The sequence below is a fragment of the Mobula hypostoma genome, chromosome 11 (assembly GCF_963921235.1).
Source record: "Mobula hypostoma chromosome 11, sMobHyp1.1, whole genome shotgun sequence".
In the NCBI taxonomy this organism is placed as follows: domain Eukaryota; kingdom Metazoa; phylum Chordata; class Chondrichthyes; order Myliobatiformes; family Myliobatidae; genus Mobula; species Mobula hypostoma.
In genome coordinates, this window is record NC_086107.1 from 113,588,379 (window position 1) to 113,613,455 (window position 25,077).

General features: G+C 46.6%; 1 protein-coding gene across 1 annotated transcript in view; it reads right to left on the minus strand.

Moving 5' to 3' along the window:
- LOC134354132 (interleukin-3 receptor class 2 subunit beta-like) overlaps window positions 1-25,077 on the minus strand; it is a 71,220-nt gene that overhangs the window by 29,281 nt on the left and 16,862 nt on the right. The window contains 5 exon segments of the mRNA XM_063062931.1: window positions 2,257-2,449; window positions 2,764-2,921; window positions 5,877-6,040; window positions 8,213-8,351; window positions 11,268-11,417. Of these exon segments, the coding sequence (XP_062919001.1) occupies window positions 2,257-2,449; window positions 2,764-2,921; window positions 5,877-6,040; window positions 8,213-8,351; window positions 11,268-11,346 (733 nt within the window). The 5' untranslated portion in view covers window positions 11,347-11,417.

Below are 25,077 nucleotides of genomic sequence, written 5' to 3' on the forward strand. Positions count from 1 at the left end.
AAGAGCATCTCTGAATGTGCTACAGCAGCAGGGACAGTGACAGACTTTTACCAGAAAGGAGATGGGACGGAGAACTTGGAACCCTGACATGAATGTCCAAAAGTTTATTTATGAGATACAGCACCGAATAGACCCTTCCAGCTCTTCAAACCAGGCCGCCCAGCAACCCCGACTTAACCCAAGCCTAATCACGGGACAATTTCTGATGACCAATTAACCTACCAGCTGGTACGCCTTTGGACTGTGGGAGGAAACCGGAGCACCCGGAGGAAACCCACAGGGAGAACACACAAACTCCTTACAGGCAGCAGCAGGACATGAAGCGTCACCCACGTCGCCTGTACTGTAAAGTGTTGTGCTAACTACTACGCTACCGTGCCACCCCCTGTGTGTTGCAGATCAAACAACAACCTGCTGGGGAACTCAGCAGGTCAGGGTGCATTGATGGGGAGGGGAAAGCTATTGTGGAGGAAAGCTATCCTTCGTAATGTCCTGGTGCAGGGTTTCAACCCAGAGCACAACTTGTCTCTCCACAGGTGCTGCTTGACCTCCTGAGTTCCTCCAGCAGATCCTGGTTCCAGCATCTGCTGTCTCCTGCATTGACATCCTCTACAAACAGAAGTCACAGCCTCAAAAGCGGGGCTGGATAATTGAAATAGATTGGTTTCGACCATCCTCAAACACAGATAACTTCTCACCTCAAAGCTGACCGACTCCACAACCTATAGACACTCAAAAACTCATGTTCTCAGGATTATATATTTACTAAAGTGCTGACCATTTAATTGAACAGTGAAATAACCACAAAGGGGCCAGATTCTAGAAATAATTGCATTTAAACACACTCAGTGGCCACTTTATTGGGTACACCTGTACACCTGCTCGCTAATACAAGTATCTAATCAGCCAATCACGTGGGAGCAATTCAATGAATAAAAGCATGCAGACATGGCCAAAAGGTTCAGTTGTTGTTCAGACCAAACATCAGAATGGGGAAGAATTGTGATCTAAGTGACCTTGACTGTGGAATAATTGTTGGTGCCAGATGGGGTGGTGTGAGTATCTCAGAAAATGCCGATCTCCTGGGACTTTCACACACAACAGTCTCTAGAGTTTACAGAGAATGGTGTGAAAAACAAATAAAAAATCCAGAAAGTGGCAGTTCTATGCAAGAAAACACCTTGTTAATGACAGAGGTCAGAGGTGAAAGGTCAGACTGGTTCAAGCTGACGGGAAGGCGACAGTAACTCAAATAACCACGTGTTACAACAGTAGTGTGCAGAAGAGCATCTCTGAATGCACACCATGTCGAACCTTGAAGTGGATGGGCTACAGCAGTCTGAACACCAGGCACATATACTCTGTGTCCACTTTATTAGGTACAGCCAGCGTTCAATAAAGTGGCCACGGAGTGTATATTAAACTCTTTCGAAGAAGTCGAGGGTGAAGTCTGGAAGACCAACATCTATTACCCATCCTCAATGCCCTTCAGGAGGTGAGGCCAAGCCACTGGTGTGACCTCCAGGAACTTGTTCCAGTCACGGGAATGGACCAGCAAATCCTTTCCAGGTCAGACTGTTGCTCAGATTTTGATTGGCTGCTCAAATAGCGCTTTGTGGAGTTTGGTACTAAGTTTGGTCTGTTAATCTTGAACTTCCCCCTCCCCCCCACTTTCCTTCCTTTCGCTCTTTTCCTCCTGTCTTTTCTCATTCCTCATTCTTGTTACCCTTTTCCTCCCTCCTCATGATCTACCATCACCTCCACCTGGTTCCCCTCCTCCTTCCCTTTCTTCCATGGTCCACTCTCCTTCCCCCATTAGATGCCTTCTTCTCCTTCAGCCCTTGCCCTCTTCCACCTATCACCTCCCAGTTTCTCACTTCATCCCCCTCCGCACCCACCCGCCTTCCCCCTCACCTCTCTCTTGCCAGGAATGACTTCCTATGACGCTCTGTGCTGCATCTCGGTGGAATGAGTCTCTGGCTGAATGTACTCCTGTGCCCAACCAGCACATTATGTAGTGGATGGGAGACATTGTCCAAGATGACATGCAACTTAGACAGCATCCTCTTTTCAGACACCACCATCAGAGAGTCCAGTTCCATCCCCACAACATCACTGGCCTTACGAATATGCATGGCTCAAGATTTCCACCATCTGCAGAACGTTTGTGTCAAGCGTCTTGCTATATTTGCCCGTTCTGGTTAACGCTATGCCCTTTCCCCACAGACCTTTCTCCAGACTTCCCCTGGTAGTCACCTGCTTGAGGCTCCACCTCAGTTCTCATCACATCCCATTGGACAGGCGAGCTCCACACACTCCAGCGGCCTCCATAGTTGGAGTCTAGCTGCCTCACCCGTACGCGAGCAATGTAGGTATCGTCAGAGATCAGGGCTGTGCTCTTGATTTCAAGTTGACTGTTGTCCCCTGCGATGGTTTCGCTCACTGAATTCTGCAGAAGGCAAAAGGGAGAGGTCATTCATTTTCTTTTTGGGGATTGTCACGAGAAAGACAGACATTTCCCAAATCTTCTAGCTTAGATCTTCACACCTCCAGAGATAAGATCGCTACCTAGTTTAGAGCGATCTGAAGGTCAATTCCTCAGTTCTGGTGGCATTCACTTCCCTGAACCCACTTCATCTTCATCCAACCTGAGCTAGCGTTGTACCACTGATGTCACTGTGAGGTCCCTTACCTGGTCCCCAACATCCAACCTGCTTGGCCAGACCAATTTGTTCATCTCCAGCACATTCACACAGTCCTTACCTCCCAGGACTCCCAAGTCCGCTTGTAGCTGACTTCATACTGTAACATTCCCAAGCGTATACTGGAGGAATCCCCAGCATAAATTGTTTCCCAGGACAGTAGGTAGTCCCCTGACAGCGTGTCAGCAACAGTCAGATTGTACGGAGGTTGCAGCTTGACTGAAGGTTGAAAGAGTCAAAAATATTAGTCCTGGAGGACGAGCCTTGACTGTTGTTTTACAAAGTTCAAATCTAAAAGTAAATTAATATCAAAGTACATCTACAGTATTGTGGTAAACCACATATTTATGTTGTAACTGGGTTACCTGTCTGGACACACCCCTCTGCTGACTGCCCCTGTGGCTCCTCCCACAGAGTCCTGTATAAAGGTGTTTGCCTTGCCCCTCCCCCTCAGTCCGGGGGCAGACACTCACTGTGGAGGTCGTATTGTACAGCGAATAAAAGCATTTCAGTATTTTACCAAACCTCAGTCTTTTGGAGTAATTGAAGGTGCTTCAAGTATGTCATCATATACTTGCCTGAGATTCCTTTTCTTGCATGCATTCACATTAGAACAACAAAAAACTACACACAGTCTGACAAACAACCAATGTGTAAAAGAACACTAACTGTGCAAATACAAAGTAATAACCACGTGGCCGAGTGGTTAAGACGTTGGACTAGTGATTTGAAGGTCGTGAGTTCGAGCCTTGGCTGAGGGAACGTGTTGTGTCCTTGAGCAAGGCACTTAACCACACATGGCTCTGCGACGACACCGGTGCCAAGCTGTATCGGCCCTTGCCCTTCCCTTGGACAACATTGGTGTCGTGGAGAGGGGTGACTTGCAGCATGGGCAACTGCTGGTCTTCCATACAACCTTGCCCAGGCCTGCGCCCTGGAGAGTGAAGACTTTCCCAGGCGCAGATCCATGGTCTCGCAAGACTAACGGATGCCTTTATTTATTTAATCATGTATACTATTATTTGGGTGGCACAGTAGCATGGTGGTTAGCACAATGCTATAAAGCACCTAAACACGAGAAAATCTACAGATGCTGGAATTTCAAGCAACGCATATAAAAATTGCTGGTGAGCACAGCAGGCCAGGCAGCATCTATAGGAAGCGGTACAGTCGACGTTTCGGGCCGAGACCCTTCGTCAGGACTAACTGAAGGAAGAGCTAGTAAGAGATTTGAAAGTGGGACGGGGAGGGGGAGATCCAAAATGATAGGAGAAGACAGGAGGGGGAGGGATGGAGCCAAGAGCTGGACAGGTGATTGGCAAAAGGGATACGAGAGGATCATGGGACAAGAGGCCCGGGGAGAAAGAAAAGGGGGAGGGGGGAAGCCCAGAGGATGGGCAAGGGGTATAGTGAGAGGGACAGAGGGAGAAAAAGGAGAGAGAGAAAAAAAATTAACAATGATAAGGAATAAATAAATAACGGATGGGGTATGAAGGGGAGGTGGGACATTAACAGAAGTTAGAGAAGTCGATGCTCATGCCAACAGGTTGGAGGCTACCCAGACGACTTCTGCCACCTTCAACGGGATCCCACCACTAAGCATATCCTTCCCTCCTCCCCTCTCTCTGCTTTCCACAGCGATCGCTCCTTATGCGACTCCCTTGTCCATTCATCCCCTCATCCTTTCCCACTGATCTCCCTCCCAGCACTTATCCTTGTAAGTGGAACAAATGCTACACATACCCTTACACTTCCTCCCTTACCACCATTCAGGGCCCCAGACAGTCCTTCCAGGTGAGGCATCACTTCACCTGTGAGTCGGCTGGGGTGATATACTGCGTCCAGTGCTCCCAATGTGGCCTTCTATATATTGGCGAGACCTGACACAGACTGGGAGATCGTTTTGCTGAACACCTACGCTCTGTCCGCCAGAGAAAGCAGGATCTCCCAGTGGCCACACATTTTAATTCCACATCCCATTCCCATTCTGACATGTCTATCCACGGCCTCCTCTACTGTAAAGATGAAGCCACACTCAGGTTGGAGGAACAACATCTTATATTCCGTCTGGGTAGCCTCCAACCTGATGGCATGAACATTGACTTCTCGAACTTCCGCTAATGCCCCACCTCCCCCTCGTACCCCATCCGTTATTTATTTATATACACACATTCTTTCTCTCTCTCTCCTTTTTCTCCCTCTGTCCCTCTGACTATACCCCTTGCCCATCCTCTGGGCTTCCCCCCTCCCCCTTTCTTTCTCCCTGGGCCTCCTGTCCCATGATCCTCTCATATCCCTTTTGCCAATCACCCGTCCAGCTCTTGGCTCCATCCCTCCCCCTCCTGTCTTCTCCTATCACTTCTGATCTCTCCCTCCCCCTCCCACTTTCAAATCTCTTCTTTCAGTTAGTCCTGACGAAGGGTCTCGGCCCAAAACGTCGACTGTACCTCTTCCTATAGATGCTGCCTGGCCTGCTGCGTTCACCAGCAATTTTTATGTGTGCTGCTTTAAAGTACCGGTGACCCAGGTTCAATTCCCACCACTGCCTGTGAGGAGTTTGTACGTTCTCCATGTGACCGTGTGGGTTTCCTCAAGGTGCTCCAGTTTCCTCCCACAGTCCAAAGGCGTACCAGTCAGTAGGTTAATTGGTCATTGTAAATTGACCTGTGATTAGGTTAGGGGCAAATCGGGGGATTGCTGGGCAGGGTAAACGAAGGGCTGGAAAGTCTGTATCTCAATAAACAAATAAATCAATTTCTGGACAAATAAGTAAATAGATAGATAAGTGAATGAATAAATAGATAAATAACACCGGTTAATGTGGCACTATTACAGCTTGGGGCGTTAGAGTTCAGAGTTCAATTCCAGCTCCTCTGCAAGGAGTCTGTTTACATCCTCCCTGTGCAATGCATGGGTGTTCCTCGGGTGCTCTGCTTTCCTCCCACAGTCCAAAGACGTACTGGGCAGGCGAGCTGGACATTGTAAATTATTCCGCGACCAGGTTAGGGTTAAACTGGGGCTGGGCTGGGCTGGCTCGAAAGGCCGGAAGGGTCACAAAATAAATAAATAATCCCAAGCACACGAATTGCAGAATCGTTGAACGTGGGTCTGAAGGTTGGAATCGAGTGACAAGGATAAACCGAAACAAAACAAACACTCTCAAGACCAACTTACTGTTTTCCATCAATTGGAAGGATTTTTTGAGGTCTACAGGTTTCTTCGGTTTAAAAGTGAAAATATATTCAATTCCGATACCAAAATACTTTTCCTTTATGCTGCAGTGGCCCACAGTGCCAGAGATTCCCCTGGATGTCTCCGTCTTGTTGCACAAAAACAGGCTGAAAGGAGAAGAGAAAAATAAGGTGTTTTACTAGAAGTATTTCAACCCACTTCATGACAACAAATTCAACATAACCCAGTTACCTGGGGATACGAATTGACAATAAACTGGACTGGTCAAAGAACACTGAGGCTGTCTACAAAAAGGGTCAGAGCCGTCTCTATTTCCTGAGGAGACTGAGGTCCTTTAACATCTACCGGACGATGCTGAGGATGTTCTACGAGTCTGTGGTGGCCAGTGCGATCATGTTTGCTGTTGTGTGCTGGGGCAGCAGGCTGAGGGTAGCAGACACCAACAGAATCAACAAACTCATTCGTAAGGCCAGTGATGTTGTGGGGATGGAACAGGACTCTCTCACGGTGGTGTCTGAAAAGAGGATGCTGTCTAAGTTGCATGCCATCTTGGACAATGTCTCCCATCCACTACATAATGTACTGGGTGGGCACAGGAGTACATTCAGCCAGAGACTCATTCCACCGAGATGCAGCACAGAGCGTCATAGGAAGTCATTCCTGCCTGTGGCCATCAAACCTTACAACTCCTCACTTGGAGGGTCAGACACCCTGAGCCAATAGACTGGTCCTGGACTTATTTCCTGGCATAATTTACATATTACTATTTAACTATTTATGGTGCAACTGTAATGAAAACCAATTTCCCCTGGGATCAATAAAGTATGACTATGACTATGACTATGACTATGACTATGGTTATGGTACAGAGCATCTCCAGTGGCTTTACCCTGAGGGTGCAGTTTCCAATCAGGACACCAGAGGGAGGGAGAGAGCAGTCAAGCCATGTAGAGGGAGGGAGAGGACGCCTTGGGGCATAGAGGAAGAGAGAGAACAGCCTTGGAGCAAAGAGGGAGGGAGGGAAGGGTCTAGGAGCATAGAGAGAGTGTGAGATGGGTCTAAAAGTGCAGAGGGGGAGAAGGAAGGGACTAGGAGTGTAGAGGGAGAGAGTGAAAGTCTAGTAGTGTAGAGGTAGAGTGAGACAGGTCTAGGAGTGCAGAGGGGGAGAGGGAAGGGACTAGGAGTGTAGAGGAAGAAAGAGGTCTAGGAGTGTAGATGGAGAGAGGGAAGGGTCTAGAGTGCTGAGGGAGAGAGAGAGAGGGTCGAGGAATGTAGAGGAATGAAGAGAAGGGTCTATGAGTGTACAGGGACACTGAGAAGTACCTGGTGAGATCTGTAGGATCAGGATTGCAGAGGGAAGGGCAGAGGGGTCTGGGAGGGAGGGGTCGGAGAGTGTTGGGTGGGTGTTCCATGGTATGTGAGCTATTGATTCCCGAGTGGATGAAGTGACCCTCCTATGCTGCGAGTCAGCAGGCTGCCAACACTGAGCAGGACCTGAGGGGCAGGGGAAGAGGGTGAGCACGAGTAAAGAGTGAAAGAGTGACGGAATCCCCCACCCGAGGGAGTGCGGGGACCAAGTGGGGAAGGTAAGGTGAGGTAGAACGAGTAAGGTTAGAGATAGAGACTGAGTGTGTGTGTGATGTGTGTATGTGTGTGTGTGGAGTGTGTGTGTGTGTATGTGTGTGTGTAGAGTGTGAGTGTGTGTGTGTGTGTGATGTGTGTGTTTGTGTGTGTGTGTGTGGAGTGTGTGTGTGTGTGTGTGTGTGTGTAGAGTGTGAGTGTGTGTGTGTGTGTGATGTGTGTGTTTGTGTGTGTGTGTGTGGAGTGTGTGTGTGTGTGTGTGTGTGTGTGTGTGTGAGTGTGTGTGTGTGTAGAGTGTGAGTGTGTGTGTGTGTGTGTGATGTGTGTGTGATGTGTGTGTGTGTGTGTGGAGTGTGTGTGTGTGTATGTGTGTGTGTAGAGTGTGAGTGTGTGTGTGTGTGTGTGTGTTGTGTGTGTGTGTGTGTGTGTGTGTGTGTGTGGAGTGTGTGTGGAGTGTGTGTGTGTGTGTGTGTGTGTGCGTGTGCGTGCGATGCCTGTGTGTGTCTGACTGTATGAGTGTGTGTGTCTGAACACCTTTGAAGATGGCTGCCAGTGACCAGTGGATTTCCATAGGGGTCAGTGTTGGGACCACAAATTTTCCCTTTATACATTAATGATGTGGAAGGCTTTGTCGCCAAGTCTGCAGACAATACGCAGATAGGTAGAGGAACGTAGTGGTGCAGACACTCAGCACAAGACAGGCAACAACACAGTAATTCATCTTGAAGCATACGAACCAGGGCTTGCACAGAATTGAAAGTCTCTGATAGTATAGGTCCATTGGGATGGAATGGTTTGCTGTTGTGTCTTCCATCCACTGGCAGTCGATCTTGTTCATATAGTCGGTGTAACACTTTAAGCTGTTTATGTTTTGTCCTAGGGTGACAGGGAAAAGTAGGGATCAAAAATAGGCACTGCAAAACTCTTCAAATGCCATAAGACATAGGAGCAGAATTAATCCATTTGGACCATCGAACCTGCTCTACTATTCGATCAGGGCTGATTTATTTTCCCCTCTCAAACCCGTTCTCCTGCCTCCTCTCCATAACCTGTGACACCCTTTCTAATCAAGAACCTATCAACCACTTTGAATGTACCCAATGACTCATCCTTCACAGCTGTCTGTGACAATGAACTGCACAGAATCACCACCCTCTGGCTAAAGAAATTTCTCCTCATCTCCGACCTAAAGTGATGTCTCCTTTTCTAAGGCTGTCCCCTCTGGTCCTAGATTCCCCCACTATAGGAAACGTCCTCTCCACACCCACTCTATCTGTGCCCTCTGGTCCTAGACTCCCCCACTATAGGAAACATCCTCTCCACACCCACTCTATCTGTGCCCTCTGGTCCTAGACTCCCTCATCATAGGAAACATCTCTCCACACCCACTCTGTCAAGGCCTTTCACCGTTCAATAGGTTTCAATGAGATCCCGCCTCATTCTTCTAAACTGCAGTGAGTACAGGCCCAGAGCCATCAAATGCCCCTCGTACATTAACCCTTCCATTCCGGGGATCATTCTTGTGAACCTCTTCTGGATCCTCTCCAATGCCAGCACATCCTTTCTTAGATAAGGAGCCAAAACTGCTCACAATACTCCAAGAGAAAAGATTCTGGAATCTGGGGACAACCGATGCTGCCTGACCTACTAAGTCCCTCCAGCATTTTGTGTGTGTTCCTTTCAATATTCGAAAGGTTTCAAAGAGAGTACCTTCCACACCTCCTCCACCATTTCTGAATATTTGCTTGCCTTTCTTGTCTGATTAGATGATTTAAAGGGAAAGTAATTTAGTTTGGAAGCTCATTTTCAGCTATGCTTTGGACAGTTTCACTTTGCCTCTGTTCCGCTGAGGACAGTGTAAACCCCTAGTGGGAGACACTGTAGATTCTGATTTCAAAAATAAACTTAACTTACAACAAAATTTATATACAAAAAGGAACAACAGACTGTAAAAGTCTTTACATTTTTAGTGTCAGTTGGTCAATATACTGTATTCAATAATGGTAGTCAAAAGGGATTTCCCGATGGCCAAACTTTTTAATTTCCATTCCCATTCCCATTCCCCTTCCAACAGGTTGATCCATGGCCTCCTCTATAAGCAACACTGGGCAGCCTCCGGCCTGATGCCAGTTCAAAGCATCACCAAGAGAGGGAGCTCTGCATTGGCCTGATCTTCCTGAGGAGGACCTGAATTTGTACAGCACAATCAGATACCTGGAAAAAAAACAGTGACAGAGTTCTAAAGTGTAGACGATGTCATCATATTGTCATGTCACCCTTACTTCCTTAGGAGTCTGTGGAGATTTGGCATGTCATCTAAAACTTTGACAAACTTCTATAGATGTGCAGTGGAAAGTGTATTGACTGGCTGCATCGCGGCCTGGTATGGAAACAGCAATGCCCTTGAATGGAGAATCCTACAAAAGGTAGTGGATTCATCCCAGTACGTCATGGGTAAAACCCACCCAACCATTGAACACATCTACATGAAACACTATCGTAGGAAAGCAGCGTACATCATTAGGGACCACATCACCCAGGCCATGATCTCTTCTCGCTGCTGCCATCACGTAGAAGGTACAAGAGCCTCAGGACTCACACCACCAGGTTCAAGAACAGTTATTACCCCTTAACCATCAGGCTGTTGAACAAAAGGGAATAACTACACTCACTTGCCCCATCATTGAAATGTTCCCACAACCAGTGATCTTACTTTAAGGGCTCTTTATCTCATTATCTCATGTTCTTGTTATTTATTTACACTTGCATTTACACACTTTGTTGTCTTCTGCACTCTGGTTGATCTTTCATTGATCCTGTTATTCTATAGTCTTGCTGAGTGTGCCCACAGGAAAATGAATCTCAGGGTTGTATATGGTGATCTATATGTACTTTGATAATAAAATTTACTTCGAACTTTGAACTTTGACTCTGCAATAGCCAAGCAAGATCCCACACACACAATGGAATGCTGTTTGAGGGATGTTGATTCAGAAATTACAACTCCAGTCATCTTCAAACTCACCTGGGAATGCAGACACCTCGCGACTGCATCTTGTCAGATGCAAATTATTTTATTTAGAGATACAGCACAGTACCAAGCTCTTTTGGCCCAATGAACTTGCGGTGCCCAATTACGCCCATGTGAACAATTAACCTACTAACCCATACATCTTGGGATGTGGGAAGAAACTGGAGCTCCCGGAGGAAGTACAGGTACTCACGGGCTGAACGTACAAACTCCTTACAGAACTGAACTGCGATCACTGGCATTAGGGCATTTTCTGGAATTGGGGTATAAAGCAAATACTGCCTTTAGACCTGGATGTGGATTGTAGATTGAATTTGAAGTGTAGCCCCGAACAATAGTTTCTTGGAGTTGTGGACATAAGTTAACTGAAAACTGGACAATGCTGATTAATATTCACTTTGGGTGTCCGTAGTGTAGGTGTGAAGAAGGAGGTGTGAAAATTGTATGTAATTCAAAGGAAGCATTGTAGATACGTTGTAACTATAGAATAGTCCTTGGAGCCTTAGCATATAAAATGTCATGTAATATTGGGTCAAAGAGGCCTCTTCCTCCGATAGTGTCTCATTTTGTTGAATGAAACACTCCTGGATCCACTAGCTTCAGTGTCCCTCTGGTGACTTTGCTCAAGCTACAACAGCAGGCACTGTAAAGCGTTATACTCTCCACTACGCTGTCCAGCAGAGCTGTGACAAGTCTGCGCTCTGCAAGTTAACACTATGTGGATTCTTGGAGATATCCATGAAAGGAGAGGAGTTGCTTACCCTCGGTCACCTTTTGGCCAAGGACAAAGACCAGTGAGAATAGTGTCCACACAAAGATGGGTCGTCCTCTACCGAACATCTTGAAAATCCTTGTTACTTCCTTTTCTCTAATGTTTCTTCTGAGGGAACCGCAGCTTCGTCTCTGTGTCACTGGCGGCAAAGAGCAGAAAGTTCCATTAGCTCAACAACAAACTGAGTGATTCTATATAACTGTGACTCAAAAGACAGCAAACAGTGGAAATCTGAAATAACAAAGGGCAAACGCTGGAAACACTCATCAGGTTAGGCAGCATCTGTGGAGGGAGAAACTTAATGCTTCATAGAGACACATGTGGATGCTAGAATCTACAGCAACACACAAAATACTGGAGGAATTCAGCTGGTCAGGCAGCATCTGTGGAGGGAAATGGGCAGTCGATGTCCTAATGAAGGTTTTCAACCTGAAACGGAGACAAAGGGCTTCCAGTCTAAAATATTAACCATGTCTCTCTCTCCACAGATGCTGCCTGACCCCGGCTGAGTGCTTTCAGTGTTTTCCCTTTCAGTCTGTGTATGAGCATGTGTGTGAGAGAGACAGAGGAATGGAGAGAGACCAGCAGAGATGGAGTAGGAGTAGAAGTGAGAAAGACTGGAGGAGAGAGATGTGAGTGTGTGTGTGAGAGAGAGGGAGAATGTGAGAGTGAGTGTGTGAGTGAGAGTGAGAAGGGAAGACAGAGAGAGGGAATGTGGGAGTGTGTGTGAGAGAGTAAATGTGAGTGTGTAAGAGGGGGAATGTGAAAGTGAGTATGTGTAAGAGAGAGAGAGGGAAGAGAGAGAGAGTGGGAATATGACAGTGTGTGTCTGAGGGAGAGACAGGGCATGTGAGAGTGAGTGTGTGAGAGAGAGAGAGACAGAGAGAGAGAGACAGAGATGAAGTAAAGGTGAAAAGACTGAAGGAGAAAGAGGTCTGTGTATGTGTGTGTGTGTGTACATGTGTGTGTACGTGTGTGTAAATGTGTGTGTAGTGTGTGTGTACATGCATGTATGTGTATCAGTGTGTAAGTGTGTGTGTGTACGTGTGTACACATGTGTGTGTACATGTGTGTATGTGTGTGTGTACGTGTGTGTGTGTGCGTGTGTGTGTATGAGAGAGCGGGCGGGAGGGAGTGAGTGAGTGAGTGTGTATACATGAATCAACAGTACATGAATGTGTTTAGGCATGTGTAAGGGAGCACACATTATATGAGTCTGCTGTGGAAAGCGTGGACCCCCGGCCTCATGTCCAACTACGGTATATTTCAGTATGCTTACTCATTCTTTGCATAGTCATTTATTTACATATTGTATGTTCCTATCCTTGTGGACAAGAAGGGAATTATCTGGATACGAATGCGGATAAAACTGGGGCTTACGATTACAGCAATCAACGGAATAAAGATATTGAAAACTGTCAAACAAAGAGCTGTGTTTGTACTGTCAGGAGAGCAATAGGCATTGTTCAAATTGGCGCTGTTATATTTATAGTTCTGAGAGCAGATTGAGCAGCAGATAAGTTTCTGTGGGCAGGGACGATATCCAGGCAAAGGCAAAGAACCGGACAGAGAGAGAGTTGAAGAGTCACAGTGGTTCTATTTCTTCAGTATCTTAAAATCTCTGTGAGGCTGTAAGTTTCCTGATAGTGGGTAAAGTTACAAGAAAGATAAGATGCGGTTTCACAACTGTAAAGCTCCCTCCTTGTTCCTTTACAACCAGACTCAAGAAACAGCCTGAGGAAATGGGCCAGGCACTTCTGCCCTTCAAGTCTCTCCTATCACTGGTGAAGCACAAAGGCAACAATTGCGTCATGACAGCCTCCAAGCAGGTTACGCTCAATTTGATCCCTTTAACCATTCGATCCTTGAACCGTCTGCTACAAGATTCAAGACTGTTTAATGTCATTTCCAGTACACAAGAGTAAAGGAGATCAAAATTATTGCTACTCCGGATCCGATGCAGCACAAAAAAATGATAAACAACACAATATATACATAAGATAGATTAAGCAGTAATGTGCAAAAGTTTAGGCGCACACTCACACACACACGCACACGCACACACACGCACACACACACTCACAAACACGCACACGCACACACACACACACACACGCACACACACGCACACACACACTCACACACACTCACGCACACGCACACGCGCACACACACTCACACGCGCACGCACACACACACGCACACACACACGCACACACACACACACACGCACACACACACACGCACACACGCACACACACACACGCGCACACACACACGCACGCACACACACGCACGCACACACACACACACACACACACTCATATATAGCTAGGGTGCCCAAGTTATTTGTACAGTACTGTATCTATACACTGATCATATATCTTTACAGTGTATATACCGTACATTCCTTTCAGATTTTATATACATACAAAAGACACAACGCTAAATTGAAATCAATTGAACTGAAACAAAAAAACTGAACACTCCCAGACTGTTTCAAGGACTCTGTGGTTTGATGTTGTAAATTCTGTGTGTTTTCTCACTCATTTTTTTTGCCCATTTGCACAATTTGTTCACTTTTTTGCACATTGGATGTACGATGTTTTCTTTGAACAGGTCCCACGGTGTTTCACTGTTTCGTGGCTGTCTGTGGGAAGGTGAATCTCAGGGTTTTATACTGCACACGTATTTTGATAATAAATGTACTTTGAATCTTTGAATCAAAGATTCCGTGGCCTTCTTCTCTGGGCCAGAAGTAGTACCCATCCTTTCTCTCATCGTCGGTCTCCGGACAATGGCTGGGTGCCACCGTAGTGTAGTCCCAGGTCATCTCTGCCCACGAGCTGAGACTGGAGTCAAAGATTTCCTGGGACTTAGGTGGACTGGCATTTATAGGATTCCCTGTGAATGCGGAGCAGTGTATATCGGCCAGAGGGGGGAGACGGAGGAAACCTGCATCAAGGAGCACAGGAGATCTATGTGTTTGTGTCACCCCGAGAAATCGGCTGTAGCAGGACACTGCGTTCGTGATGGCTATAAGATTAACTTCAACAGCACAGAACTACTGTGTCACACAAATGGCTTTTGGGACCGCCTAGTAAAGGAAGCCGTTCAAATAAAACTGGAGGAAAAGAATTTTAACAAGACGAAAGGTCTCACTCTAATTAAGAATTGGAATTTGACAATAGACAATAGACAATAGGTGCAGGAGTAGGCCATTTGGCTCTTCGAGCCAGCACCGCCATTCACTGTGATCATGGCTGATCATCCACAATCAGTATCCAGTTCCTGCCTTATCCCCATAGCTTTTGATTCCGCTATCTTTAAGAGCTCTATCCATCTCTTTCTTGAAAGCATCCAGAAACTTGGCCTCCACAGCCTTCTGGGGCAGAGCATTCCATATATCCACCACTCTCTGGGTGAAAAAGTTTTTCATCAACTCTGTTCTAAATGGCCTACCCCTAATTCTTAAACTGTGACCTCTGGTTCTGGACTCACCCATCAGCAGGAACATCCTTCCTGCCTCCAGCGTGTCCAATCCCTTAATAATCTTATATGTTTCAATAAGATCCCCTCTCAGCCTTCTAAATTCCAGAGTATACAAGCCCAGTCGCTCCAATCTTTCGACATATGACAGTCCCACCATCCTGGGAATTAACCTTGTGAACCTACGTTGCACTCTCTCAATAGCAAGAATGTCCTTCGTCAAATTTGGAGAGCAAAACTGCACACAGTACTCCAGGTGTGATCTCACCAGGGCCCTGTACAACTGCAGAAGGACCTCTTTGCTCTTATACTAAATTCCCCTTGTTATGAAGGCCAGCATGTCATTAGCTTTCTTCACTGCCTGCTGTACTTGCATGCTTGCTTTCAGTGACTGATGAACAAGAACACCTAGATCTCGTTGTACTTACTCTTTTCTTAACTTGACTCCATTTAGATAATAATCTGCCTTCCTGTTCTTACCACCTAAGTGGATAACCTCACATTTATCCACATTAAACTGCATCTGCCCACTCACCCAGCCTGTCCAAGTCACCCTGCATCCTCATAACATCCTCCTCACATTTGATTGTAAACAAATTGGGACAGCGGAAACCTGATTGGACGAGAGCTAACCTGTCGGGAAGAATCGATTACAGGACTAGACATGCCAGGCACATTATCCTTGAAGAAAATGTTAGAGATTGTCATCAAAATGTTGGTTGTAATCGATACCTGAACTGCTGGAAGCCCAAGAGTTTATTCATCATATACACTGGAAAGCACTAGATCTCTTTTTTTACTTCAAAGCAATTTCGGCTATTTTGCTCTTAAACCTAATCTGTCATTCGATACCTTTATATGATAAAGATCTAGACCTGAAATTCACAATCATATGGCTTCCTCAAGCACCTTTGTTCTGCCTTTCACTAAAGGTGGGATTTCCTGGTGGCCAGCCAGCTTAATTCCACTCCCCATTCCAATTCCGACAGGTTGATCCATGGCCTCCTTTGTGATCATAATGAGATATCTCTCAGGTTGGAGGAGCAGCACCTCACATTCTGTCTGGGTAGCTTCTAACCTGATGGCATAAATATCAATTTCTCTATCTTCTGGTCATTTACCCCGCTTCCCCTTTCTCCCTTTTTCCCAATCTGGCTCCCCTCTTGCCCCCTCTCTTCTCCTTCTGGAGTGACTCCTCCTTCTCTTTCTCCCATGATTCACTGCCCTCTCCTCGATCAGATTCCTTTTCCTCCAATCCTTTACCCCTTCCACCAATCACCTCCCAGCTTCGTACTTCATCCCCCCTCTCACACCCACCCACCTTCCCCCTCACCTGCCACTCCCCCTACTTCTGACTTCTTCCCCCTTTCTTTCCAGTCTTTATAAAATGCCTCAGCCCCAAAGCATCTTACTCCCCTCCACTGATGCTGCCTGATCTGCTGATTTCCTCCAGCATTTTGTGTGTGTTACTCATCGCCAACCTTGTCAACTGGAGTGTGAGGGAGAGGGTTTAGAGAGGGCCCAGAGAAGGTTCACGAGAATGATCCTGGGAGTGAAAGGGTTAATGTATGAGGGGCATTTGATGGTGCTGGGCCTGTACTCACTGGAGTTTAGAAGAATGAGGGGAGATCTCAGTGAAACCTATTGAATATTGAAAGATCTGGATAGAGTGGATGTGGAGAGGATGTTTCCTCTCGTGGGGGAGTCCAAGACCAGAGAGCACAGGCTCAGAATAGGGAGATATTCTTTTAGAACAGAGATGAGGGGGAATTTCTTTAGCCAGAGGATGGTGAACCTGTGGAATTTATTGCCACAGACAGCTGTGGAGGGCAAGTCACTGGGTATATTTGAAGCAGAAGTTGATAGGTTCTAGATTAGTCAGGGTGCTACAGGTTACAGGGAGAAGCCAGGAGAATGGGGTTGAGAGGGATAATAAATTTGCTATGATGGAACCGTGGAACAGACTTGATGGGCTGAATGGCCTAATTCTGCTCCTATATCTGAGGGTCTGTGAAGATTTTTGCTGTGATACCTGTTTCTCCCCATCACCCTAGGGCCAAATGTAAACAGCTTGAGGTGTTACAATATGCCGACTATATCTCCAAGATCGACTGCCAGTGGATTGAAGATACGACAGCAAACTGTTACCTCCCAATGGATCTGCACTATCAGAAACTAGTAAGAGCATCAAACAAGAGAAGGAGCCGAGGGGGATAATAAATCAGCCAGGATAGAACTGTAAAGCAGACTGGAAGGGAATTCTGTTCTTTTGGTCTTATAGTTTGCAGTGGAAGGTGATGTCCAGTACAAAAGTGGGACAAGTGAAGCCTCTTTGAACTCCAGCCTACAAGTAGGCTACAATTGGATTTCTTGAGGATGCAGTGTCCTTTCGATGGTTAAAAGGTTAAATGTCATGCAAAATAGGGGTAAGCAGTGTGAATACTGTAAACTGAATCATCAGTATCACAAGATCCTCCCACCACTACCTCATCTGTTGGCCCAGTCAGTTTCATTTTAGAATTAATACATTGTCCAGAAGAGGCTTTCTTTTTTTTACCCAAGAGCTTTCATAATCAGAGAATACAAAGAAGAAAACTTTTCCACTTCTCTACTACAAACTTTTTTTTCCCCACAGAAATCAGGTTATTTTAGATCTTATTTTTCCAGTTAAGAGTTCGATGTATTATTGCATCATATGTCACAGAAAGGCAGAGAAATGCTAAAGAGGAACTCAGAAGTTGCTTGGAAATGATTTTGTGCTGATTTGTGCTGGAAGGGCCAGAAAGCAGTCTGAGTAAAGTTGGAGGTGGACTCAGATGCCCGCACACCAGCTGTAGCAGGGTTTGCAGGCCATTACGTCCACAGAAGGCATGCCAGTGGCTATAGTTCATCAGGAGCTTGAGGAGATTTGGTACGCCACCAGAGACTCTAGTGAAATTCTGCCCATGTAGCATGGAGAGCAGTCTGACTCGCTACATCACCATCCCGTACGGAGGGGCCACTGCACAGGATCGGAAAAAGCTGCAGAGGACTGTAAACTCAGACAGCTCCATCACGGGTATTAGGCTCTCCAGCATCAAGAACATTTTCAAGAGGTGGGGGCTCAAGCAGGTGGCACCCTTGTGTTACGAGAATACACATAAAATTAAGATGTTTGCTGGCCTGGGCTAGCATCAGTGGCATCAGCAGTTGGTCTGCCACCTGCCCTCAGGGGAAGGAGAGATAAGGAACAATGGAGCAGCGTCTGGAGATGTGTAATGAAGGGATGTGGGAGGAAGAGCTGTCTGGAGCGGCTCCCCCCTTTGAACCCTGAACTGTTTGAAGTGATGGACAGGCGATACCCCAGCAGGGGGATAAAAAGGGACAGGTTCGCTAAGGCAGACACACACGCCACCCGAGGTAACGAGACCCTGGAAGCGGTACGCTTCTCACGAGTGGGTGAGAAGTCCCAGACAACGCACAGGGTGGAAAGGTACGATCAGCGGGAACCCGGTGTGTGTCCGCCCTTGCCTGGGTGCCGGGTTCACTGCAGAGGATCGACCGCATCTGGAGGAGGGGTCACAGTCGGTGACCTCAGGTGACATCACCAAGGACCCGCCCAAAAAGCTGTTTGTGAGCCATCTCGCTGGTCTGTGAGTGAAGCTGTGCTGAATGATCAGTTGTTCCTATTCTGTCTCTCTTCCCCCACCTTGTCCATCGCCATGGCAACGATTACTGCGAACTGAACTACTAACTGGACTGAACTTTGAGTCATTTTGAAATTGGTCATTTACCCCTAGACAACGATAGAGCTTGATTGATGCTGTTATCTTAATTCTGTGCACATGTGTGGTTATCATTGTTGAATTGTTGCATTTATTATCCTTTCGATTACTGTGTTGCTTGTTTCTTTAATAAAACTTTCTTAGTTCTAGTACTCCAGACTCCAACTGAGTGATCCATTTCTGCTGGTTTGGCAACCCAGTTACGGGGTACGTAACACTTGCCATCTGGCACATGCCCCTTTCTCATCACTGCCATCAGGGAGGAGGTAAAGGAGACAGAAGACAAACACTCAACGTTTTAGGAACAGTTTCTTCCCTTCTGCCATCAGATATCCGAATGAACAATAAACCCACGAACACTACCACACCAATTTGTTCTCTTTTTGTATTGTTTTTAAAAATGTTTCTCATTGTAACTTCAATGAGATTCTTTTTCTTTGCAAACATCCATGAGAACACAGGCGTGCCCCAGGAATGAGTGACATTTAAATGTTAAAACTTCAAAGGACTCCATCCCCAGCTCCCGCCTCCCACATGCAAGCAGCAACAAGGCAATGACCCACCCTCCCAACCCCCCACCAGTAAAAAAAGCATCAACACTCCCCGCCGAGCATTCAAGCGTGCAACTAAACATCACTAAAGGCACAGATTTGCAGTACCCCAAAGACTACTTGTTCACCCGGTAATTCAACATTCCACAGGCTCTCCCTCTTCCTAATAAGGAAAGAAGAGCTGTTGCTGTTTCACTTATAATTACAAATGCCTATGACTTATAATTAGGTGCCTGTACTGCTGCCATGGAGCAACAAAATTTAACAACATTCGGTAGTGAGAATAAATCTGATTCTGGTTCTGAAGGGGTGCAGACATGATGAGGTAGTTTCATCAACATCCTCTTCCCAAATACTGCCACTCCAATCTCTGTTATCCCCCTCTTCAGTCCAATCTGGAACATTGCCCAATCTTACACTTCAACCACCAATCAGGGAAGTGGATGGCACTGCCTTGCATGTAGAAACTTCCCTGGTCTCTACCCTAATCCTCTTCTCTGTCTTGTTTCCATGGTTACTTACTCTTCAATCGCCACTGGTTGGAAGAACCTTGCTTTCATCAAACCTGCTCCATCCCAAAGCAGGTTATAATCTTCAGATGAAGGGTCTCGGCTTGAAATGTTGACTGTTCGTTCCCATCCATAGGTGCTGCCTGACCTGCTGAGCTCCTCCAGCACATTGTGTGTATTGCTCTAGATTCCCAGCACCTGCAGTGCCTCTTGTGTCTATAAGGCTCCGGTTCAATTCTGTCCTCACCAAACCTCTCTTTGGATACACTCTTACTGGATATCACCTTCTCTTTGATCCCTGATGCTCTCCACTCACAGGCCAAAGATCTTAACACTTTATTAATAACGATTGACACTAACAATGCTAACAATGGAGAGGCGAGCAAAGAGTGTTCGAGGAAAGCAGAGGCAGAGGTGAGACATGGTCATAGCAAGTGGAGATGAGCGATGGCGGAGGCTCAGGGAAGGCCTAGAGTGAGAAGCTGGCTCAGGTGGTGATGGAGGCTCAGGGAAGGCCTGGTTGTGGGAAGCCAAGACAAGTGGTGATGGAGGCTCAGGGAAGGCCTGGTTGTGGGAAGCTGAGATAAGCTGTGGCAGAGGAACAGGGAAGGACTGATTGTGGGAAGCAGAGTCGGGGCATCCCTGAAAATGAGGGAAGTCCTGATGTCTGATCAATTTAAGCACTGGGCTGAACTGGAAAGGTTGGACACGGACCGAATCATGGTGGTGTGGTCCAGGCCCCAGAATGGTCTGACAGCGTGGAACGACCCGATGTCTGGACGATTCAAGTGCTGGGCCGGATTAAAAAGGCCGGGGCGTTGGGACCAGAGGCAAGGCGAGGGCCGGTTCTGCTCACTGATCCGTGACGTTTACTCAGCTCTACGCTGAAATGCAGTGCCGGCTGCAGTGATGCCCAGCTTTATGTCTGTGTCTCACAACGTTTACTGGGCTTTGCAATGAACTGATGCTGCTGCAGTGACGTCTGGCTTCCTGTCTTTCATAAAAATTCCGAAGCTATTTGCTTACTTTTATTATTTGCATGATCTCTCTCTCTCTCTCTCTCTCTCTCTCTCTCTCTCTCTCCCTCTCCCTCTCCCTCTCCCTCTCTGTGCATTGGGTGTTCAATGGTCTTTTTTTAATGGACTCTTTTCGGCTCTCTTTGTTTTGTGGCTGCCTTACTGTAAGGGGACGAATCTCAAGGTTGTATAATGCATACATACCTTGGTAACAAATGCACTTTGAACTTTGAACTTCGTAGCAGCAGCAGAAGAACCAGAAAGACAGCTGATGGGCCCGTGAGAGAGAGAATAAGTTACAGGGTCACGGCGAACTAGAATGGGAGAAGAGGACTAATGGGGTTTTGCCTGTGGAGAGCTAGTACAGACACAATGGACAGAATGTCCTCTTTCTGTGTCATAATAAATGAGTAGATAATCGTGGAGAATCTGTGCTCTGTCTTCTCTAAAGAGGGGCAGTGGTAGAGACAGATACCAGAGGGATATTTAAGAAACTCTTAGTTAGGGCACACGGATGCTAGAAAAATGGAGGGCTATGGAGCAGGGAAGGGTTAGATTGATCTTAGAGAAGGCGAAAGGGTCAGCACAACAATGTGGGCTGAAGGGCCTGTAGTGTGCTGTAATGTTCTATGTTCTATGTGGCTTCAAGTCCACAGTGATTGATCCAGGGACTTTACCTACTGAGGACCACAGGAAGGTACACAGCATCCATGGAGGGGAATAAACAGTCAATATTTCAGGCCGAGACCCTTCACGAGGACTGGAAACGAGGGGCAAAAGCTGGAATAAGACCGTGGAGAGAGGGATATGAGTACAAGCTGGCAGGTGATAGGTGACGCCAGGTGAGGGGGAAGGTGGGTATCTGGGGCAGGGGGGAATGAGGTCAGAGGTAAAGGGCTGAAAAAGAAGGAATCTGATTGGAGAAGACAGCAGACTATGGCAGAAACAGAAGGCAGAAGGGAACCAGATGGAGATGATGGGCAGGTGAGAAGAAGAGGAGGTCTGAAAGGATAGACAGAGTGATAATAAACGAAAAGAAAGTGGAGGGGGCTGGGAGGAGGGGAAGATATTACCGGAAGTTAGAGAAGCTGATGTTCATGCATTCAGATTGGAGATTACCCAGACGGGATATGAAGTGGGGCTCCTCCAACCTGAGTATGGCCTCATCACGGCAGTAAAGGAGGCCATGGACCGACATGTCCGAATGGGAATGGGAAGTCGAATGCAAATGGATAAACACCAGGAGTTTCTGCCTTTTGCACAGACAGAGTAAAAGTGCTCCACAAAGTGGTCCCCCAACCAGCACCAGGTCTCACCAATGTAGAGGAAGTCCCAACAGGAGCATCAGATACAGTAGATGGTCCCGTCAGCCTCGCAGTGGAAGCATGACCTTACCTAGAAGGAGTACTCGAGGCCCTGAATGGTGGTGAGGGAGTGGTTGGAGGGGCAGGTGTATTTGCAGGGATAAGTACCAGAGTGCTCCTTAACCAGCTGATCACCCACAAAGTCAATGGGTTTGACAGAAAGTGATCACATATAGAGCAACACTCACAGAATACTGGAGGAACTCAGCAGGTCAGGCAGCGTCTATGGAGAGAAATAAGCAGACAACATTTCGGGCTGAGACCCTTCATCAGGACTGGAAAGGAGGAGAGAAGAATCTAGCATAACAGTAATTTGGCATATTATCTTGGTCCAAAACCGATCTGGAAAATTTACAAAGAACTGAAATGATAAATTTCAGAAAACATTATGCGCACTCAACCACGTTGAACACTACCTAGGACAGAAGGGGGAAGACGAATAACAGACATTAAAAATTTACACAACAGTCAGATAAGACTTCCAAGGATATAGTTTCATCAGTGAAAACAGGAATCAGCATATCACGCGAGAACATGCAATTCTGATAAGAAATACCCATCACTAAACTCAAATGAAAGTACAACCCAGAGAAATGAAGTAATTATCACTACTGCTGAAGGAAGAGTAATCCAATAGAAGAGTGTGACCCTTCGTGGAAGACATACCCACAACCTGAGCAGACTAGGTGTCGACAAGAAAGTGTCAGACGCCTGACTCAGAGTTGGAGACCTCTTCCCAGAAACAGAGGGTTCCTTGTGGCAATACAGGACCAGGTGGCTAACACGCACACAAAAATCAAAAATACACAATAAAAGACCAACAAATTCAAGGTGATAAATGCAGAAAATGCCAGAGAAACCAGAAACAATCCAACACATTACAGGATCCTGTAGCAGCTTCACTCAATCTGATTACGTACACAGGCACAATCAAGTGGCAAGCATCGTTCAGCAAAATCTCGGTTAAATACAAGCTCATAAAAGACTCCATACCTTACTATAAATACAAGCCTGATCCAGTTTTAGAGTCAGAGTTCCACAAATTATATTACGACTGATCCTTCATTGCAGATCAGACAATCCATAATAACCATCTGGATATAATAATACAGGATAAACAAGCAAGAACAACAGATATAGCCATTCCAAACCCACGTAACATACAGAATTCACTGATTGAAAGACATCAGAAATGTGCTGAATTAAAAGAGGAAATTGAAAGACTATGGAACATGAACAGGGTGTACATTGTCCCAATAGTAATATCTACAACTGGTATCATCCCGAAGTCACAACACAATAGCCTTAAGTAATTAGATAGATGGCTAGACAGATGCTTTATTGATACCACAGGAAATTACAGTGTCACAGTAGTATTACAAGTTCAAAGGTATATTTAATGTCAGAGAAATGTATACAATATACATGCTGAAATTTTTTTTTCTTCGCAACCATCCACGAAAACAGAGGAGTACCCCAAAGAATGAATGACAGTTAAATGTTAGAACCCCAAAGACACCCCCCAGCTCCCCCTCCCACACGTAAGCAGCAGCAAAGCAACGACCCCCACCCTCCCCACCAGCAAAAAAAAGCATCGGCACCCTCTACCGAGCACTCAAGCGTGCAGCAAAGCACCAATAATGTGCACAGTGCACAGATATACAAATATACAAATATTAAAAGAGAAGTAAGAAAGAATAAAAAAGAAGTTACTTCAAACAAACAAACAGGAAGGAGTCATCACTTCCCAGCTATAGGTTGACTCATTATAGAGCCTGATGGCCGAGGGTAAGAATGACCTCATATAACGCTCTTTGGACCAGCGCAGTTGTCTTAAGTCTATTACTAAAAATGCTCCTCTGTTCAGTCAAGCTGGCATGCAGAGGTTGAGAAACATTGTCCAGAATTGCCGGGGTTTTCCGCAGGGTCCTTTGTACTACCACGATCTCCAGTGTGTCCAGATTGGCTCCTATAACAGAGCCAGGCTTTCTAATCAGTTTATTGTGCCTGTTGGCATCACCCATGTTGATGCCATTGCCCCAGCACACCACCGCAAAAACAGACTGAAGGAACATGTGAAGGAGAGGCCTGAATGATCTAAAGGATCTCAGTCTCCTCAGGAAGTAGAGGCAACTTTGGCCCTTCTTGTACACAGCCTCTGTGTTGGTCATCCAGGTGCACCCCCAGGCACTTGTAGGTCCTCACCATGTCCACCTCCTCACCATCAATAGTAACAGGGACCCATGCAGGCTGAGTCGTCCTAAAGTCCATCACCAACTCCTTTGTCTTACTGATGCTGAGCTGCAGATGATTCAGCTTGCACCATTTGACAAAGTCCTCCACCAGGGTCCTGTAATCATCCTCCCGTCCTCCCTTTATCCCTCCAACTACTGCTGAGTCATCAGAGAATTTCTGCATATGACCTGACTCAGTGATGTACCTAAAGTAAAGAGGAGGGGAGCCAATATAGTCCCCTGTGGGGCCTCAGTGCTGCTTATAACCATGTCTGACACACAGCTCTGAAACTTCTCAAACTGTGGTCTGCCACTCAGGTAGTCCATTATCCAGGATACAATGGAGGTGCCAACCTTTGATAAATCAAAAACCATGATGCTCAAGGTGCTGCCCTGCTTATGCAAATGGGAGTAGGCTCTGCTCAGCGGGCAGATGACAGCGTCGTCGACTCCCATGTGCTTCTGGTGGACAAACTGCAAGGGGTCGGAGGCGAGCCAGGATCAGCCTCTCTAGAACTTCGTGACGTGTGAGGTCAGGGCCATTGGATGGCAGTCAATCAAGACTTTCAGTTGGCCCTCCTTTGGTGCAGGGGCCACACACAATGTTTTCCACGCAGTCCAGACCATTTCCAGATTGAAAACGTGCTGGAGAACTCCACACAGCTTGCTCAGAACACTTCTCAGGACCTTGGGGTTCACAGCACCCGGTCCCAATGCTTTGCCATGTCTGAGTTTCCTCAGAGCCCTTCTCACCGGCTCAGTAGTGAAGGTGAGTCCATGATGACGGGGGAGTTGGTGGAAGGTGGGGCTGGGGGAGATGAAGGTCAGGATGATAGCAAGTTGGTGTGTGGAGGTGTGGATGGCAGGTGCAG